The sequence below is a fragment of the Macaca thibetana genome, chromosome 1 (assembly GCF_024542745.1).
Source record: "Macaca thibetana thibetana isolate TM-01 chromosome 1, ASM2454274v1, whole genome shotgun sequence".
NCBI classification, from domain to species: Eukaryota; Metazoa; Chordata; class Mammalia; order Primates; family Cercopithecidae; genus Macaca; species Macaca thibetana.
The window spans coordinates 193,490,624-193,511,543 of NC_065578.1; the positions used below are offsets into that span (position 1 = coordinate 193,490,624).

Below are 20,920 nucleotides of genomic sequence, written 5' to 3' on the forward strand. Positions count from 1 at the left end.
ACCACTTAGCTCTACTGAAGATTCGCAAACATCATAAATTTGTCTGAAATGCAGTTTTGATTTATAGTATTTGCAATTTCCAAGGGCCATTTACCGCAGGTAGCCAAGAGTTAGCTTAGCATTTATAAAAAAGATAGAGGAGGGTGGTGGAAAAGAAGGAGGAGGAGGAGGAGAGAGAGAAGAAGAAGGAAGAGGAGAACAAGAACCAAACAAAAACAAGAACAAGTAGAAGAAGAGGAGGAGGAGGATAAAGAAGAGGAAAAAGAACAACAACAACGAGGGAAGGAGGAGGAGAAAGAGAAAAAGAAAGAAGAGGAGGAGGGGAAGGAAAGGTGCATAGGAGAATGGAAGGAAGGATAGAAAAACAGGAGGGAAGGAAGAGAGAATCTAGTGACATTACTTTTCTGATCAGCAGTTCATTTTTTTCTCAGTGGGAGGCAATAGAGGCCAGTCTAGGAAAGGGGTGGGGAAAGAGGAAAGAGAAGTAGAGGAGGAAGGGGAGGGAAAAGGGGAGGAGGAGGATGTGAGACTGGGTTAGAGAAATGAAAGAAAGCAAGGCTTTCTGTTGACATTCAGTGCAGTCTCCCTGCATCACAGCACACTCCCCTTGGGCAAGGACCTGAGACCCATTGTGCTAAGTCAAGAGGCTCAATGGGCTGCAGAAGAACTAGAGAAGGACCAAGCAAAGCCATGGTGAGCCTTTCAGCCTAAAAGACTTTTAGATGCTCAGATAGAAATTCCTGGGGTTGTAGAGGCAGGTGGCAAGGATAGGAAGCACCCCCATTTCAATTATGGTTTTAAAAAATATAGAAACTAAAAATTTTCTCAGATCCTCAGAAAAAGTGATCCTGAAATCTTTCTTCTCAGATATGCTGATTTCCTCTTCTTGACTTTGTCTCTGGGGAGACTCTTGAAGAAATCAGATCTTTTGCAATAAACACTGTTTATTGAGAAGTGATGTGCTTCAGAAGATAGAATTTTTTAAAAATTATATTTTAAGTTCTAGGGTACATGTGCACAACGTGCAGGTTTGTTACGTATGTATACGTGTGCCATGCTGGCATGCTGCACCCATTAACTCATCATTTACATTAGGTGTATTCTAAGGTATGCAGGAAATCTGTGACTTTGTCATTTCAGTTGCTCAAAAAGATATTTCTTTTTATTAAAAAAAAGAAATATTTTTCTTTCCTGGTATCTAGCTATCTAAATTTTTTTTAGGTATTTGAGGCATTGACTCGTTATGATCAAGAGTGAGGCTATAACATTAAATATAAGCATCAATAGTTAATTAAGCACCAACAATACTTTAAACAATATACATACTAAATATTAAATCGTTTTATCTAATAGCTCAGCAGAAAAGCAGGTACAAAAATTACTGAACCACAGAAAAAATTCAGGGCAGTACTGATTAGCAGCTTGAGACTAAAGCGTGAAAATAAAACAGTACAAAACAAAACTATGCATCAGTTCTGATGTAAATTTGAAGTACTTTTTCATCTGCGTCTGAGAAACCTGTTACCTCACACAGGGTTAGTAGACATGTGTGTTTTATTTTGAATATTAAGAAAGTTGTAAGCACCACCTCAAAGGCTGTAAATGTGTGGTTTAAGAGTATAAATCTAAATACAATTTTGTATTTCATTTGCAGATATTTCCACGGAAATGTCAGAGTACCCAGAGGGACTTATGGAACATCTTCAAGTTGTGGGGGTGGACAATGCTCTGTTGTGGTATGTTATGATATTTATATATCGCTAAGTCTATTTTACTTATATTCATTTTTCTTAAATATCCACTGGCTATACATAGTCTAAGGGGAAATTATTTCAGAGAGCTGTTAGTTCTATCCCTTCTATGAACATCTCTTTTCTTCTTACCTTTAGTTCTTCCCCAGAAACTCCTGAACACTATTTTTAACCTATAATAGCCCATGCTATAGGGTTCAAATCCCAATAACCCCAAAAATCCTTCAATTATAAAGGAATAATGTTAATTAAGAAATCTCTGTTAAGGCACTTTCAATCTGTACCAAATATTTAGCACCTCATTTTCTATTTTTTATTCATAGTTCAGTGTACATTAATGTCACTTCTACAGTTACAACATGAGCTCATTAAGGGATGGGGCCTTATCATTTTTTGGTCCTTCTCCCATTGTGGTGACAAATTTTATATCTGATTCTTGAAGACTCTCCAGCAATAGCTTTGAACTTGGTTTTTCATTTCCTAAGTAAACTAACGTCTTCTTACTCCCTAGCCTGGATTTTCAGCTGTAGCCAAGCAAACATGCTAACTCTCCCCTTCACACATTTCTTATACCATGTCCGCACTGTGTCACATGGAAACTTAGTGCTCTTTTCATACAACAGGTATTATCTGAGTCCCTACAATGTGTGAAATTTATGCTAGGCACTAAGATTACAGCAGTGGACACGACCGTTTTTTCCCTCTTAGAACTTGCATTCTAGTGGAATGCTCATTCAAAACTCTGTTCAAAATGTTTATTTTATGATGCTCTTTACCATCAATTATATCTGTTTCTTTACTGTATTAAATAGTGATGCACGTAGATCATACCATGCTTAGAATGCCATATATTATTATGAAGTCATTGTGTAATTATGTGTTTAATTAGATATCTTTAAAGCCCTCGTATTTGATGGGTCCATATGTTTATTAAACATCATCAGTTCAGTCTGTGTATAGAACATGATCTCATCAATTTCATAATCCCTATATCATTTGGCTTTGTAAATTGTTCTTTTTTAAAATTATACAGTTAGATATGTAAGAGGTGAGTGGTATATTGGGCTTTCCCAGAAGCAGTTCTTCCTATGGTAAAAATAAACTATATTTTTTATATAAAAGAGATTACTTAAAAGAATGTCACTGTTTTTCCTGTCCTTATTATGCTTCTCCCATAGGTACACATGTGTTGGCCTTCAAGAAATTATTCCAGGATTTAAAAAGTATACTGTAAATTATATAGTTATATGATATTACACTGTAATTAGTTGTAAATCATTAACAGCTACAAAGAAAAAGGAATATGAATGTCTAAAATATGTTGGTTAAATTTCACCTGAAATAATTTTGAGAAAAAAATTAATAAGAAAATAAACCTAGAAAGCCACTAAATTTGTTTAAAATAGAACCTTAGGTAAAAGCATTTGATATTCAAGCCAGAAGGCCTAGGTTCTACTTCAAATCTGCAAACAACTATTCCGTGATCCTGAGATGGTCACACACACTCTTTGGCTCTGTTTCCTCATCTCTAAGTGTCTGGTTCGGCCTGGAGTAGTGCTAGGTACTTTTTAGCTGTAACATTATGTAAGTCTGCATAGGTCACACTGATGTCTTGCAGATTTCCTGGCACATCATGGAACCGACTGCTGGACTTACCATTATTCTGAAAATCCCATGAACTGGCAAAAGGCTAGAAGATTCTGCCGAGAGAATTACACAGATTTAGTTGCCATACAAAACAAGGCAGAAATTGAGTATCTGGAGAAGACTCTGCCTTTCAGTCCTTCTTACTACTGGATAGGAATCCGGAAGATAGGAGGCATATGGACGTGGGTGGGAACCAACAAATCTCTCACTCAAGAAGCAGAGAACTGGGGAGATGGGGAGCCCAACAACAAGAAAAACAAGGAGGACTGCGTGGAGATCTATATCAAGAGAAAGAAAGATGCGGGCAAATGGAATGATGACGCCTGCCACAAACCAAAGGCAGCCCTCTGTTACACAGGTAGGGAATGACAAGACGGCTATCTACCTCAGACTCAGGAAGGACCACAGTGAAGAGAATAATCAGATTTACCCCATGGAAAGGTTGGAGGATGAGAACAGCTGCCAGTTCATTCTAAAATACATCTAGCCCTCTATATAATCTTGCATCATGTCACTTCTAAGAATTTTTGGTGTACAAGATGTGTCCCTGTGCACAAAAGCTATACCCCTAAATCAAGTGACATCAAAATGATAGGTGTATGTAGGAAGTACAGAGGAAGAATTAGACAGTCAATGCCTTTGATAATAAGGCAGGGGAGGAGAAGCTGACAGCTGGGGCCAGTGGGAAACTCAGGCTCACACCACCTCAGTTTTCACATTGTGAAGTAGACAGTGTGCTGCCACATGCTTCCTTCTTGGTCTAACCTTATATAATTTTATATAAAAATTGCACTATCTTTGGTGTATGAATATTTCTGTAAAATCTTTTACAATTCCAAAATAGCCAGGATTTTCCAAGTGATGTTTTAATAGTGAACCATAGTTAATATGGTCTCTTGTAAATTGGAGTCTACTGTTTTAGCAAATTTGGACTTTTTAATCTTTGTGATCTCTATAAAGAAAGGGATTGCCAAGAAATAATTGCATGCAGAAATGACTGAGGTCAGGTCATCATTTAACCTTCTCACTCATTAAAAACAAGTAATTTCAACAGTTTCAAGGTATGCCACTAAGTTTCTCATAAGTGTTAAAGAATATTAGTATTGGTAATTTCATTCCAAAAGCAAATAAATGACTATGGCTATATGCTTAGTGTATTATATAAGTAAAAATTTTAGCATATGATTTTTATGCTATGAATTTACATATAAACCTTTCCTGATTATTTAAATCATCTCAGACAAAAGGTTATCTATGTCTAAAGAAATGACTTTGAGTACTAAAATGTAATCACATTAAAATATTTTTTTCTGACCTCCTTAAAGCTTCTTGCCAGCCCTGGTCATGCAGTGGCCATGGAGAATGTGTAGAAATCATCAATAATTACACCTGCAACTGTGATGTGGGGTACTATGGGCCCCAGTGTCAGTTTGGTAAGTCTCTTTCCTTTCTTTGCTTCTTCTTAGGTAAAGTCACAGGAATCATTATAGCTTATAATGGAAGCTGGTTGGAACAAAATGATACTAGCCATTCTGAGAAATGGGAAGTTTTGATCAGAAAGCTCTGCTTTCACAATATTGTTACCTTTCCGTAAATATTTCATAAGTCAGCATGACGTTTCAATTCACCTCTCAACAAGTCTTTTTGAGTGCCACAAGGAGCACAGTGTTGGAATAAAAGCTGTCAGGGTTATAATAAGGAATTAGCATGGTAGATTCCTGCTCTTAAGAAGCTCACAATCTAATGAGCTTGTTAGGTTAATTAGAACTCTAAGGTCTGGAAGAAACTATGCCATTTATCATTAGGAGGCTGAGTTACCTAGAAGTTAATCTTGCTTTTTCCTTCTAGTAGTTCCTTTCCTTCTTGCAGTTCTCCACAGTTAACACATGTGCTCTGTAGCACACTGACTTTGTTCGTGGCCTTCTCTCTCATTTTGCACATGGCCAACAAACATGTCATCTTTAAAACACAGTTCAAAGACAATTTCTTCTAGGAAGTTTTCTTAGTTCTGATAGCTCCACATATTTCTTCCTCATTTCTCCCACCTATGCTGAAGTCATCTGTTCATTTGTTCATCTCCTCTGGTGCCGAAAGCTTTTTGAGATCAGTAAGTGTCCTATTTATCATTGCATCTTTGGGATTCACAAAATGCCTGGTATATATCAGGCACTTGCTTGCAAGCCTGAATTGAACTAGACAATTTAATTTTTTAAAAAAGCAATGTTTGTAAAGAATAAAGAATTAAAATCCAAATAAATTTTAATGTCAACAAACTGAAATAGATCTATAGATCTAACTCATTTCACTTGATCCCTGGGCTATGACTCCTTCCTAATACTTTACCCTCACCCCATTTTTGATTAACCCTTATGTTATTGGTATACCCTTTTTCCTGGGTTTTGATTATTGGTATGTCTATTTCACCCATTTTTAACACTTTACTTTTTTTGGTCTTGGTTTCTGTCATATCAGTCTTTCCTCATTCTCTTTCTACCTGAGATCAATTCTCCTAGGATCCTTCATGAGCACTTATCCAGGACCATAAACTATTATAATTTCTCAGCTTTCATCTTTTGTATATCGCTCTTCTGACTCTAATCTACATGTGTCCTTTGGTCAAACTTATTGTCTTTTGCGGACTCACAAATCTATGTGATGTTTGGACCGATAAACCTATCTCCAGCTCTGAACTCAAATATGCTAAGGATGTCCTTTGGGATGTTTAAAAGACTATAAAACCATTTGTTCCCAGTCAGCTTTCCTTTCTGTATTTCTAATCTCAGTATATGGAATCACCATGTACATGGGCACCCTGGTATGAGACTCTCTTTACTCCCCTAACATTTATGCAGGGTAACATTCTACCAATTTTTACAACTTAGTGTTTTTCTAATTTGTCTTCCACTTGTCAACTCTACTACCATTGCCCTCATTATCTTTCTCCTAGATTCTTGCAATAGCTTATTAGATGAGTTCCACCATTTTAAATTAGCTCCCCTCAAATATATTATTCATACTACAGGCAGACTGATCAATTAAAAGCAATTAAAACACATCACACATACATGACAATCCACCCATTAATTTCTACCTACCATTTTATCCTAAGGGTGAAATCTAAGCTCTTCAAGCCCTAGAGTAATGCTTGATGTACAACAGATAATCATTAAATCAATGAAAAAAGATAGTAACATTTTCTCTTAGTTCCCATCTTTCTCCCTAATCTCATCTCTCTGTTTCCAAATACAAAAATTCTTCTGATTCCTTGAGTCCATTCTTCATTGAAGTCTCTAGAGCAAGGTAACAATAATGGCTTAAATTTGACAGATGAGGAATAAGACATGAAAGTTGTACTGTTTACTAAATGGCATGGCAGGGTCTAAAACGTGAAGACTTTAATTTCCAAGTCTTAAATTTACCTATCGTACCACCAATCAGAACAGGGAAATAGATAGAGTTTCTGGAGAGGGTTGTCAAAATCAAAAGAGTTAAAATTCTGGAACTGAGCTAGAACAGATGAAGACAGAATTGAGGTCAAAATGCTTCCCAGACTTATATTCTCTCCTTGCAAAGAAGGCTTATTATGGAGACCCCCTCTTTCTCTGAACGTCTTGCTCCCAATACTCTAGTAGACTCAGGGGCTCTGATGTGATAGTTATATCCCAACTAAGCTGGTCATTCCCAGTTACACTTATTTGGATTTAAGGATTCTTCCTCCAGATAATGCTGAAGATAATGATATGAAGACTAGCTAATGTTTAATTAGAATTTCTTATGAGTCAGGCTTTGTTCTAAGGTCCCTGACTTATGCCAATTGAATTACATTTAGTTTCCATACCGATTTGATAAAGATAACACAATTTCATTATTCTTCTTATATAGATGAAGAAACTGAAGTTGGAGGGTTCAAGTAACCTTATTTAAAGGCGCATGGTTATCAAGTGGCAGAGCTAGGATTCAAATCCAGGCATCAGGTCCTCTTAACTCTTCCCCATACTGTTTCTTTCCCTGTTGAAGTGATTCAGTGTGAGCCTTTGGAGCCCCCGAAGCTGGGTACCATGGACTGTACTCACCCTTTGGGAGACTTCAGCTTCAGCTCACAGTGTGCCTTCAACTGCTCTGAGGGAACAAACTTAACTGGGATTGAAGAAACCACTTGTGGACCATTTGGAAACTGGTCATCTCCAGAACCAACCTGTCAAGGTGAGTAAATTCAGACTAGAGTCTGTGTCATGGTGATCCTGGGCTTACAGTCAGAATATTTAGTAGAAGTTTGCTGAGAAGTCAAACTTAGTAGTCTAATTTAACCTAACTTAGTTTAACCTACTGTGATGTTTTTCAAAGGACTTATTCTTACTAAATTTTTTTGAAAAACCTCCCAAACAAAAAGTAAAAACCAAATACCCCTGAAGCCACTGCCCAGTATGTAACATGATTTATAGCAATACAGCATGGTTATTATTATGTTTTTTAGTTTTCTCATTGCCATTGCATAAATAACATCTTGCCAAACCTCAGTTAAATTTGGTTCTTCTCATCTCAATAATACCTGTTTTATGTGGTGTCCTACTTAACACCAACCAATTTCCTTCTCAGGGTAGTGGAGGTCTTTCTTGGTTTTTTTATTTGGCTTATTCTTAAAATCACCTTTTACTTTTCCTCGTGCATAAACTTTTAGGAGAATAACAACTGAAAAACAAAAACACAGTCTCTTGATCTTTTTAAGTTTGAAATATGGTAGGTTTTTTTTTTCTCTGTTTTTAACTGCCAACCTTATCTGGATATGGGAGAAAACCAATGTCATCTGAACTTGTGAAGTTTTGGTTAAATTTTCTACAAGTATGTTCCTGACGCATTAGTTTAAGTAGTTTCATTCTTAGAAGTGCTATCAAAATCCCTTATTGAAATCATAAAACTATCAACCCACCTACTGGAATTTTACAGAACTTGGACTTGCTTCAGTGAATTGGGATGCTTTTCAAAACACTTGGGTAGCTATCAGAACAGGTGAAAAGGCGGAGATTCTCTGAGAATACCCCGTAAGAGCCCTTGATGCACAGGCCATGTGACATGGTACTTCCAGCAGAAGTGGAGGGTCACCTTAGCGAGGGCAGCAGCCTGGAGCAGCCACTCCTCTCCCCACGGGCTTTCAATGCTTCCTTGCCTTCATCTCTCATTTACCACCCTCCATCATTCTCAAGAAAATAAAGCCTGGAAGCAATATCACAAGTAATATAGTCACACAGCTTTGGCTAAAAATCCTTTGCTCAAGGGAGGGTCTCTACTCAGAAACACTGTTTTGTCTTTTTTTTTTCTTTTTTTTTTTTCATTGAAGTGATTCAGTGTGAGCCTCTATCAGCACCAGATTTGGGGATCATGAACTGTAGTCACCCCCTGGCCAGCTTCAGCTTTTCCTCTGCATGTACCTTCAGCTGCTCAGAAGGAACTGAGCTAATTGGGGAGAAGAAAACCATTTGTGAGTCATCTGGAATCTGGTCAAATCCTAATCCAATATGTCAAAGTGAGTAAGTTTGTCCTGGAAAACTGAAGACTTAAAGATGGAGCTGATGGATGAGCAGATATGAGGAAAGACATCCATAAACATTTACATTTTGTTTTGCAAAGTATATGTGACCTAGAAATAAATTTGTATACTTAAGTCACTGTAAAATCTTTGGTTGGTCTTGCCTCCTCCTTTAATGACAATCATTTCTTTTTTTCATTCTCACCTCTTGCCTTCTTAACTCTTAAAATCTGGACTCATTGATTTACTTTTTATCCATTCTTCTGTTCCACTACAATCTAACATCTCTGTTAGCCCATTGAAATGCCTCTAAAAGGTAACTAATGACCACCTACTTCCCCAAATAATGGATACTCCTGAATTATCACTAAGCTAATGCCCCCCAAATCTGTCTGTATATGTCATGTCTTCTTCATCTTTGTATACTCTCCACCTGACACAGTGTCTGGCAATAGGTGCTAAAGCAAATGCATGTTAAGTTAGCACATGAAAGAATAGCTACCCATGTCTGCTCCTGAGACTATCTACATAGATGACAAAAGTCTTTAAATGGTAGGATCTGCAGAAGCTGTCAGAAATGCTGATCTCCATGAGCTGTGTGCCCAGGGCCAGGGAGTAGAGCGGATGAGCAGAGAGAGGCAAGGAAGGCTTTAGCAGAGGACTGTATATTAGGCCTATCAGAGACATTTCCCTTTAAGGCCTAGCTAGTGTTCATTTCCTCCTCATCTTCATCAAGCCAACAGGTACCCTCTGTCTGGAGCTCCTGGGAACTTGAGCCCTCTCTCCATCATATATTTGGGTGTGGAGATCAAAGCACCTTGAAAAGGTTCATCAGAGTAATGGGAAGAACTAAGGATAGAATCGGTATTTTTAAATAGAGGCTCCCAAATGAACTTAGTTTACACTTACAAGAGTATCTCTAAACATACCCTTTTACTTATTCGTGAAGGAAGTAGAGGGAAGTGGTAGCGCTACTGCATTGGAAAGAGATTAGTGCAGGTCCTTGGCATGTAAAAAACAAGTGCTGACTTTTGCACAACTGCTTTAAAGTAAAAGCATTCATGATTTCCTTTGACTGATGAATTATCCAGTTCAGATCACTGGCTTTTGTTTTTCCTGAAGTTATATTAGGCTTTTAGCTCTTCTCTGTGTTTCAGAGTTCCAATCATTGAACAAGTCCATGGAGCTAAACACAATGATGACCATTCTTGCCAACATTTTTAGGTGCATTACCAGGAACTCTATGAACCACAAATCTGGGCATTGAGAGTCTGTAGGCATTAGACTAGCAAGGCTGGTCCAGTCTTTGCCTATGCTGTACTCATTATAGGCCTTCCCACGCCAGTTTCCTCATCTGTCAGATGGCATCAAATGGGCTACTACTAGGAGATATAAGGAGGAAAAAAGTCAAATATCATGAGATGGACTAAGGAAATAATGCTGGTGGTCTCATGCTATGTGCCTTACTGATTTCTCTTTCAGAATTGGACAGAAGTTTCTCAATGATTAAGGAGGGTGATTATAACCCCCTCTTCATTCCAGTGGCAGTCATGGTTACTGCCTTCTCTGGGTTGGCATTTATCATTTGGCTGGCAAGGAGATTAAAAAAAGGTATGTGAGTTTAACTTCATATGAAAAGAATACAACTTTAAAGTGAAAAATAAAAAAAAAGAAACCCACAGGAAATTAAGTGTGATAGATTCAACAGAAGCAGGATGCCAAGCTTTACATTCTAGAGCCATCAGTCCCTGGAGGCATGTAAATCAGCCCAGGACACACCTTCATTAAAACAGGTTGGCTGATTTTTGCTTTTCATCTGATAAACTTTAAAAAATGTCTATTATCTTCAAGGCAGCTTGCTACGCTGATAACAAGTAAGTGAAATATTCTTTTTTTTTTTCTGAGACGGAGTCTCGCTCTGTCGCCCAGGCTGGAGTGCAGTGGCTGGATTTCAACTCACTGCAAGCTCCGCCTCCCGGGTTCACGGCATTCTCCTGTCTTAGCCTCCCGAGTAGCTGGGACTACAGGCACCCGCCACCATGCCCGGCTAATTTTTTGTATTTTTAGTAGAGACGGGGTTTCACCGTGTTAGCCAGGATGGTCTCGATCTCCTGACCTCGTGATCCACCCGCCTTGGCCTCCCAAAGTCCTGGGATTACAGGCACGAGCCACCGTGCCCGGCCGTAAGTGAAATATTCTAATGGCTCTTTGCTATTTGCTCTTATTTGATTCTTTAATACCTTTTTTTTTTTTTTTTTTTTTTTTTTTTGAGATGGAGCCTCACTCTGTCACCAGGCTGGAGTGCAGTGGCGCAATCTCAGCTCACTGCAACCTCTGCCTTCTGGGTTCAATCTATTCTCCTACCCTCCCAAGTAGCTGGGACTACAGGAGCCTGCCACCATGCCCGGCTAATTTTTTGTATGTTTCGTAGAGACGGGGTTTCACTGTGTTAACCAGAGTGGTCTCAATCTCCTGACCTTGTGATCTTCCTGCCTTGGTCTCCCAAAGGGCTGGGATTACAGGTGTGAGCCACCACACCTGGCCTGCTCTTAATTAATTCTGAAAAGATAACACACAATCTCTGTCCTCTAAGAGCCTACATGCCTTGGATTTCAATGGTACAATTCCACTAGGAAGTGGGTCTAATGTCCACTAAGGTTTCAAGGCACTGCTTCCAAATACCTGACCTCTTCAAGAGTCACATGGGCATTGCATTAACCCTGGGAGAAATTCCCATGTGTTCTCCTGAGTACGTATTTACCAAGGCCACAGCTCTAACCAAATGCACCATATATGCTTTCCCTCTATCCGTCACTGGACAGGAAAACAGAAGGAGGACTGCCTTGAGAAGTTACCATCTGCTGCCCAGATTATCACTCCCTTTACCCTAAGGCATGAGTGTGTCTCAGCCTTAAAGTGTGAGCAACCCACCAGCCTGCAGCAGGCCTTGGGTGCATGGTGCCACATTTGGCCAAACTCACCTGGAAGAACCATTCAAGGCTGTAACATTCATGGACATCGGGCAGCTTTTAAGATATACCTGTTTTGGCCAGATGAGGTGACTCACGCCTGTAATCCCAGCACTTTGGGAGGCCAAGGTGGATGGATCACGAGGTCAGCAGTTCAAGACCAGCCTGGCCAACATGGTGAAATCCCGTCTCTACTAAAAATACAAAAGTTAGCCAGGCATGGTGGTGGGCACCTGTAATCCCAGCTACTCAGGAGGCTGAGACAGAAGAATCGCTTGAACCCAGGAGGCGGAGGTTGCAGTGAGCAGAGACCGTGCCATTGCACTCCAGCCTGGGCAACAGAGTGAGACTTCATCTCAAAAAAAAAACAACAACAAAAAAGATATACCTGTTTCAAGTTCAGGGATGATCTCAAAACAATTGCTAACCAACTGTTCTGTGTTGCCTTTCTATGGGATCAGTTGTCATTTTAATTTTCCTTCCATCAAATTAATTAGTATGTATTCTGTTCGCTGAATATGGTATGTAAAGGTTGCCCCCTGTCCATTTACACTGGCAATTACAAAAATATTATTTATCAGTCCCTAATTGCGTGCCACTCTGATCTTATCTTTCATTTAAATTTGAGAATGGTGGGTGTGAGGTAAGTTTTCTAACCAATCCAGAAAGACAAAGTGGGGGGGGGGTGGGTGGGGATTGTTGATATGCAAGAACTTCATTAGCTATGTATAATTTGAGAGCACTGAGCAGTTAAAGTGTCTCTGCCCTTGCTATTAGAAATTCTGTGCTCACTGAATCTCACTATCTTATAGTATTATACAGTACTAAGTACTATACAGTACTAAGTATAAGTACCAAGTACTGCATTAAGGCAAAAGAAGAATGACAGTTTTCTCCAACCACTGATTATTCTTTCCACTGAGACTTCAAAACCTGACCCTAATCATCCTGTCTTTCTTCCTACCTTGGGTGATGATGGCAGAACTGACGGGTAGAGAACAGGGTAGGTTATTACACACTGCCCCCTGGGATAAGGTGGCTATTATCTAAATAATTTTAAGGACTTTGGGGCTATAAGTCACCTTAATAAGGAAGCTATTTATTTCAGGATTCTAAAATCTTTTAATAAGTGTTTGTAGAATCAAAAGAATAGAATCAAAGTCACTTGTATGTAGTGAGGGGTTAGCTGGCTAACGCTGTTTTATAAACAAGGGTACAAAACTCAGTGGGGTTGTTTTTAAATTTTTTACCTTGGTGTCATTTCTGTACAAGATCTCAAACCGATAACTTGAAAACTGCTGTGGGAATCAGTGTGGGGCAAACAGGAAACAGATAACGGGCAGTTAGGCTAGTTGCAGTTATGCCAACAAAGAAAACAGAAGCCCCAAAAGATTGCTGGCTTGGTAGGAAGTTCAGGGTATCTTTAAGGTAACAGTAAATAGTCTTTATCTGTGGGCCAGACACGGTGGCTCTCACCTGTAATCCCAGCACTTTTGGAGACTGAGGCAGAAGGATTACCTGAGCCCACGAGTTCAAGACCAGCCCGGGCAACATGGCAAAACCACATCTCTACAAAAATATAAAAAATTAGTCAGGCATGGTAGCATGCACATGTAGTCCCAGCTACCCAGGAGACTGAGGTGGGAGGATCACTTGAACCCAGGAGGTCAAGGCTACAATAAGCCATGATAGCACCACTGCAATCCAGCCTGGGCAACAGAGTGAGGCCCTGTCTCAAAAAAAAAAAAAAAAAAAAAAAGTCTTCATTTGTAAAACATCTTCCATTATCACCAACTTACAAATGATTCTGCTTTCCAAAGATTTTGGTTGTAGGTTGGTCCTTTAAGACATGAAGAATATTTTTCCTACAGAGACAAAGGTAGAAATAATGGCTACATTCCCAGGCTAAATCTAAGACAAAATATAGTTCATGGCATTTACAAGGATAAAAGTAAAAAGTCATAAATCTGTATGTGTGTGTTTAGGGGTGTGTGTGTGTATCTCTATGTGTGTGTATGTATATATACACAGAGAGAGAGAGAATTTATAGGCTTTTTGGGTTCTAATAACTAGAAAAAGGACACAGGTAACTATTTAGAGTATGGAAGCCAGTGAAGTGACTGGAGACTTCACCCCTATTCTTCTGTCCTCAAATGAATCTTCTGACTCTAGCACTTTTTCCCCTGCCCTAGTAGTCTTAGTATCGAGACTTTCGCTCCTTTCTTTTAGGAAAGGAATAAGGAAGGGCTCCGGAAGCATGTGTCCTTGTGCATGGGCTCATCTAGACACATTTTTTGCTCCTGGCATTATCATTCTCTGATTACTCACTACCATTGGCCCTGTTTGGTAAATGAGGAAACCAAGGCAATGATGTTTTAGGCCAAATCTCGAAAATCCCGTATCAGCAGGACCCAGAGTTAGAGATTAGACTCTACCCCAGATACATCTTCTAAAATCACTGGTCTTCAGATTCGTGAACTGTTTTTTTCCTCGGTTGGAAGAATTTCCCACCAGAACCAACACACAGGGTTAGACCTGGGCATGAAACTGAACACATGCCCTCTTAGTTCCCTTTTCTTCAAAATGAAACTCTCTCAGTAGGAACAGATTCTTACTCATCTATTGTTGTTAGGTGCATTGTCCCTAAAAAAAAATTTATGTGAAGTTAAACAGAATCTGAAATTAATTCAGATTTGATTCCTCCCTGCTCAAGTGCATTTGGTCATCAGCAGGCTGAATTTTAGAAGAAAATTTCAAATAGTAGTCTTTAATACTTTAAAGGATTAAAACAGTAATGGAGCACTGTCTAAGTGCTAGCACCTGAACTAAATACTTGGAATATATTTTATTTTATCAATCCAATGAGGATGATACAATTATTATGCCTCTTTAACAGATGAAGAAATTGTAGTTTAGAGAAGAAACTAGCTGTTCAAAGACACACTGTACTACAGCTGGCAAAATAGGGCTTGCACCTGGGTGAGATGATTCTAGAATGCCAGTTTATAGCCACTGAAATATATTGCCTCCCAAATGACTGTTTCTGCTCAAAGAGTTTTTTTTTAAGTTACCTACTTAATTATATTCTTCCTTTTTCAAAAAGAATGTGAGTGCAAAATGTGTTCAGTATAGCAAATTAAAATTAATTAAAAAGTAAAAGAAAACCAAATTTAAACTTAGGGTAAAAAAATCATTTGGAACCAAGGGTGAAGTTATGGCACGAAAATGTATGTCACAAAGTTCTATATACTTGGTAGGAGAGGGTCTCAGATCTAGCTCTGAGTTTCCTTACAGCCAGTCAAAGGAAAGGCATGTGATACTCTTTGTGTTTGTAAGATAAAAACACATTAGTTACTCAGATGAGGCTGTGCAATTCCTATCAACAAGGCCAAAGTGAAATTCTCTTGTGGATTCTCATAGAGATGATGCTGTGAGCTGTAATGGCACATAGTCTTACAGTATTAGCAGCTGTCCCTCAAGGGAAGAATCTGCAGGTAGGACGAGATGGCAGATTGGGAAGGGATAAACACTTGAATGGGCATATTGGGTCTCACCACCAGGCAATTTAGCCTACACTTCTGTCTTCTTGAGTACACGGAGAATGGAATGAAACCTCAAGAGGCATCTGCATCAACATATCTGTTCTGTATGAGTGTCTACCACTGTTTATTAAGCCAGTTCCTCAAATCCCCTTTGACACAGATAGGGTCCACCTAACAAATACCTAATATACTTCAAAAGACAGTTTTGAGAGTGGGAGTCTTCCTTCTCCCTTATTTGAAAAACTTTAAAGTGTCTAATTTTTGCTAATGCCATTTCTCTATTTTCTATTTGCAGGCAAGAAATCCAAGAAAAGGTAAGTTTTATTAGTGGGGGGGAGTTTCCACATCTGCTGATTCCTTCTCTACTTGCTTAAGTTGATTCCTGCTCTAGCTAGACACATTAACGCCATAGTAGTTTATTTACCTGGAGTCCTCATCCAAATGACCAGATAAAGTGATAAATCTACTAGCTTCCTTTTGGACCTGTGCTTTTTGGTGCTAGTGGAGCTGCATGAATGAATGAATGAGTGAACAAGTAATCCCTATTAGAAAAGGGCAGTTTATGTAAAGGGAGATTTTTCTGATGACCTCAGAATTTTTTCTGAAAGTTAAAAACATTGTGGTATGTTCTTCTTGTTCTGGCTGAACGTGAGGCCCTAAACATATTATTTAATAAATATTCAATTGAACAAGCATTTATTGAGAAATGAATAAATGCTTGTTCAATTGAATATTTGCTTTCAATTGCTCTAATAGGCATTGCCCTTCGGAAATGTGGGAAAGATAGGGAGCATGAATTCTACCTATAGCTTCCCCAAGGAGGCAAGTATTTTTCAGTTTGGTCTTGAAGCTCAAATTTCTTGTACTGGAGAAATAGCACAGTGGGAGGAGATGCAGACTGTGAAAGTGGATGGCCCACCTGGCAGAAATGAAGATGGCAAAATATTTCTCAGTGTCTAGGGTTTAGTGACTTGCTCTGGAATCTTAGGAAGGAGAGTGTAAGTAAAATAAATCTATGAAAGGAAGACTTTGGTGACATATTCAGTACCCAGTTGGACAACTGAGCTCCCTTTAAAATGCTAGAAATGAAGTGAGATGATTTCTGAAGGGATTGGGTGCTGGTTTGGGCAACCATCCTACCAACCACAAACTTAGTATGGGCCATTGCTTAGCATGCAAAGGAAAAAGTGGGGAAAGATGAGGCACCAGAAACCAGATCATAAAGTAATTTTTAAGCCATGTGATATGGGTTTTATCTTGAGGTCTTTTGGGATATCACTAAAGGGGTTTAAACAGTGAGTAGCCTTGCCTCCAGCATCTTATAAGGTCACCCTGCAGAGCAGTATGGCAAGTGCGGGAGACAGGTGAGCCTGGGGGCAAAGAGACTTGTTTTGGAGGCATTTGAAGTTATTAGGTTAAAACTGATGGCACCTGTCTAGGGAACTAGTAGTAAGAATGGGTTCATGAAATAGGAAGAGGTGATATTAACTGAATGTGTCTGTTAATTGGCTAAAAGGGAGAGAGAAGAATCAAATCATCATCTTTCTCACCTGGAAACTGGCGGATGGTAGTACCGTTTACTTCTGAGAAGGGAACATAAAAGAATGAGAGGTTTTGGAGGTAAAGATCATGGGTTCGGTTTTGTACTGAGCTTTGGGTGTCTGCTCTTCATTCACTGTGGTTCACTGGACCTATCCACAGCACAGAGGCTATGTTGGGGCAGAGGATTTGGGGCCCTCACATTTCAGGAGGTAACTGCCATCTCAGGAGTGGGTACGATCATCCAGGGAGGGTATGAGTGCTCTGAGAATGGAAGAGGATCTGTGAGAGAGGATGGGAGCCAGAGGAACATCATTGTCTAATAAGTCAGCTAAGGGAAAGAGAAATGAGAAGAGGTTGCCAGGCAGGGAGAAGGAAGAGGAGGAAGAGTGTGTGGTAATGAATGCCAAGGAAAGAAAGAAAGGGGAACAGCTTCAAACACTGCCAGGAGAACCAGTAAGTACTCCCTGGATGCAACAAGGGTGTCAATGGGGAGACTATTTGCAGTGCAGACATCAAGACAGAGGTCAGATGGCCAAGCACTGAGCATCACTGAGGATGAGAAAGTAGAGACAGAACAAGCAGTCATCTCTTTTAAAATGTTTGGCTGTGATGGCGAAGTGGGGCAGGGGTAACTGGATGAGGATGTGCGATCAGTGGAGGTTCTTTTTATTCTTTTTAATTACTCTGTCTTCTCTTTACTAGTGTAAATGGAGTCTAATGAGGAAAGGCTTCTTTCTCTGAGCTGGTGTCCCTGTCTGTGGCAGGAAACCCACAAGATGTGAAGATGTCTTTCAAACTCACAGCTACTGAGTGAAAGTATTTTCTGGCACAATCTACCCGGAGCTGTTTTCTGGCTACCGGAACCACCTGTTTTAATTGCCACTAGATGGAAGCAGATCAACTAGATTTTTTTTTTTTTTAAGATGTCCTTGAGGCACAGGAAGAGATACTGGCTGGAAGAATATTAGCAATAAGCTCATTACCATGCTAATTGCTATATTAAGTTTAATGGTTCACTGATTTTTTTATAACCAGTCAATTAATAGTTGTTTATTGAACATTCTTGTGTCGGAAACTGCTAAGCTTGCTTGAGACACCAAGAGGAGTAAGCCTGGCCCCTGATTTCAGGAAAATTATTACCTAGCTGGGGGGTTAAGATAGGAATATAGAAAGAAAAAAATCAGAAAAATACAAGGCAGAGCATGGTAATGGCCAATGGGTGCTATATTTAAGAAGGAAAAAGTCATTTGGCTTGGTGCTTATAGATAATCTTATAAAGAAGGTTGCTTTTGAAGAATAGATAGGATTTAGGTGTATGGAGAAAAGCAGGAAAAGAAGGCAGTCTGTAGGAAGGAAAAGATGTAAGCAGCGCTATGGTAGTGAGACTATGAGAGCATGTTCAGGAGCCAGTGAGCAGAACTTTCTTGAGCCCATGGCTTATTGAGGAGTTGTGGAGTGGAAGTTGGAAGGGAAGGCTGGCCCCACCAACATAAGTCTTGAATGCTTCACCAGATGGTCTAGAAAGGCCTAGCAAAGAAGAATTATTTGCCCAGCTCTCATTTATTGACCAAGGCTGTATTAATTCATAAGAATCACAGAATTTTAGGTCTGGATAAGATCTTGGTGGATATCACATTCAAACTCTTTTTGTAGTTGAACTAATTAAGTAACTTTTCTATAGGGCTTGAGCAAGTGACAGAGTTACAATAATCATAAGCCTTTATCAAATATTAATTCCATGTTGTACACTATTATGAATGGTTTGCATGTCTTAAATCATGAAATATGCCTTTAAGTCTGCGGGAGAAGGGTCTATGAACATCTTCATTACTGATAAAGGAACAGGCACAGAGAAATAAAATAGCCTGAAGTCACAACAAATGGCAAGGCTGAGATCCATACTCATCTGGATCCAGGGATCATGCTCTTAACACATATGCTTTTAGAACTCAAGACCCTTGATTACCAGCTTAGATTGGTAAGTCCCAGACACCCTCCTTTTCCAGTAATGTGATTTTTTTTTCACACTGAAACCATTGTGTGATTGCACTGAGGAAGGGTGGGGTAGAAGAAGTTCGGTATGTTTTTAGAACAAGTCAAAGGTAAGATGAATACTATCACACTAAACACTGTGAGCCTTTTTTTTTAAGTTCTTGGGCTAATTTTCATAGTAGTTTGTGTTCATTTCTATTAGCTTTTGAGTGGTGAATGAATGATTCCTTGGGCATTTGTGGTTTCATTTCTTGCTGGGTTATTTTGACTCTTCTGCAAACTGACTCTGTTTATCACCTCATTTGGTTTCTGCTGTCTAAATTCTGGCAGGGTAGAAGCTACACCCAAGATACACAGGAAGATATGATGCCAACCTCAGAGGAGGGCATATGTGAAATTTTGTTTTCAGAGACACTTTTTTGTCTCTATTTTTGCAAGCACATTTGCAGCTGCTGAACTGTGGTTTACCCTGACAGTTCATCATGAGACCAGCACCTCAGAATCTGGTTCTCCCTTTGAAAGGTGCCATGAAGACATACCACATTTCATTCTCTCCTTGTCCTTTCCAAGAAGAAGACAGTTGTGTCACACAAAAAAAGTGTCACTTACTTCTTTAAATGTGTTACCATCTCATTAAATTATATCCCAGGATATAATTTATCAGGAGTTTATAACTGCCACTACTTCATGAGTTTAAATTTTCTCCAATTTCACTTTCCATTTAAGCATGCCTTCTAATTTCTTGACTTTCCACTGCTCAAAATCAATCTACGGCCGGGCGCGGTGGCTCACGCCTGTATTCTCAGCACTTTGGGAGGCCAAGGTGGGCGGATCATGAGGTCAGGAGCTTGAGATTAGCCTGGCCAGTGCGGGCGGATCATGATGTCAGGAGCTTGAGATTAGCCTGGCCAATATGGTGAAACCCTATCTCTACTAAAAATACAAAAATTAGCTGGGTGTGGTGGCACGTGCCTGTCGTCCCAGCTACTCAGGAAGTTGAGGCGGAAGAATCGCTTGAACCCAGGAGGCTGTGGCTGCAGTGAGCTGAAACCGTGCCACTGCACTCCAGACTGGGCAACAGAGTGAGACTCCGTTTCAAAAAAATAAAATAAAATAAAATAAAAATAAATTTAAAAAATCAATCTACACTGTCCTTCAAACTCATTAGATCTGGAGACAAAGACCGTATGCACCACAAAAATTTCTCCAAGTGTGGTCTGTGGGCCAGTGGCATAAGCATCACTAAAGAGCTTGTTAGGGGTGCAGAATCTCAGGCTCCACTCAGACCTACTGAATCAGAGTCTGCATTTTAACACCATCTCTGAATGGTAAGCACATGAAAGTCTGACAAGTGCTGCCTCTAGGGTTTCCTTACATTCGTTCATCTTCAAAAGTTCCTAAAGGCAGGCCTCTTGTCTGAGATTTCCAGCTGAAAGCATTTCCCTGCTCCTCTTCTCATCTCTAATGAATATTTACCTTTTCTACTAACACTCCAAGTTTTGCAATGTTTAAACTCTTAAGTTTATTATCTTTTGTTTTTCTTTCAGTATGGATGACCCATATTAAATCGCCCTCGGTGAAAGAAAAGTCTTGGAATACTGAAAATCATGGGATCCTTTAAATCCTTCCATGAAACGTTTTGCATGGTGGCACCTCCTACATCAAACATGAAGTGTGTTTCCTTCAGCACATCTGGAAAGATTTCTACCTGACCAACAGCTCCTTCTGCTTCCATTCTGCCCCTCATTTATCCCTCAACCCCCAGCCCACAGGTGTTTATATGGCTCAGCTTTTTGTCTTTTCTGAGGAGAAACAAATAAGACCATAAAGGGAAAGGATTAATGTGGAATACAAAGATGGCTGACTTTGCTCTTTCTTGACTCTTGTTTTCAGTTTCAATTCAGTGCTGTACTTGATGACAGACACTTCTAAATGCGGTGAAAATTTGACACA

General features: G+C 39.5%; 1 protein-coding gene across 3 annotated transcripts; it reads left to right on the plus strand.

Moving 5' to 3' along the window:
* Positions 1–488: 488 nt before the first annotated feature.
* SELL (selectin L) lies at positions 489–20,847 on the plus strand. 3 transcript variants are annotated; one of them, XM_050784182.1, is made up of 9 exons: positions 489–693; positions 1,655–1,736; positions 3,370–3,756; positions 4,724–4,831; positions 7,416–7,601; positions 8,734–8,919; positions 10,405–10,533; positions 15,729–15,747; positions 20,515–20,847. In XM_050784182.1, the coding sequence occupies exons 1-9, from the start codon at positions 652–654 to the stop codon at positions 20,531–20,533; spliced, it is 1,158 nt and encodes a 385-aa protein (XP_050640139.1). In that variant the 5' UTR covers positions 489–651; the 3' UTR covers positions 20,534–20,847. The 3 variants fall into 3 exon arrangements, with proteins under 3 accessions (XP_050640139.1, XP_050640150.1, XP_050640147.1); XM_050784193.1 differs by lacking the exon at positions 7,416–7,601 and having other exon boundaries at positions 544–693; XM_050784190.1 differs by lacking the exon at positions 8,734–8,919 and having other exon boundaries at positions 545–693.
* The last annotated feature ends 73 nt before the right edge of the window (positions 20,848–20,920 follow it).

Excerpts from the sequence above, each read along its gene's own strand:
- SELL (XM_050784182.1), top strand. The coding sequence starts at position 652 with ATGGGCTGCAGAAGAACTAGAGAAGGACCAAGCAAAGCCATG. Across the intron at positions 694-1,654 it reads AAGGACCAAGCAAAGCCATG|ATATTTCCACGGAAATGTCA; the intron begins GTGAGCCTTTCA and ends TTTCATTTGCAG. Across the intron at positions 3,757-4,723 it reads GGCAGCCCTCTGTTACACAG|CTTCTTGCCAGCCCTGGTCA; the intron begins GTAGGGAATGAC and ends ACCTCCTTAAAG.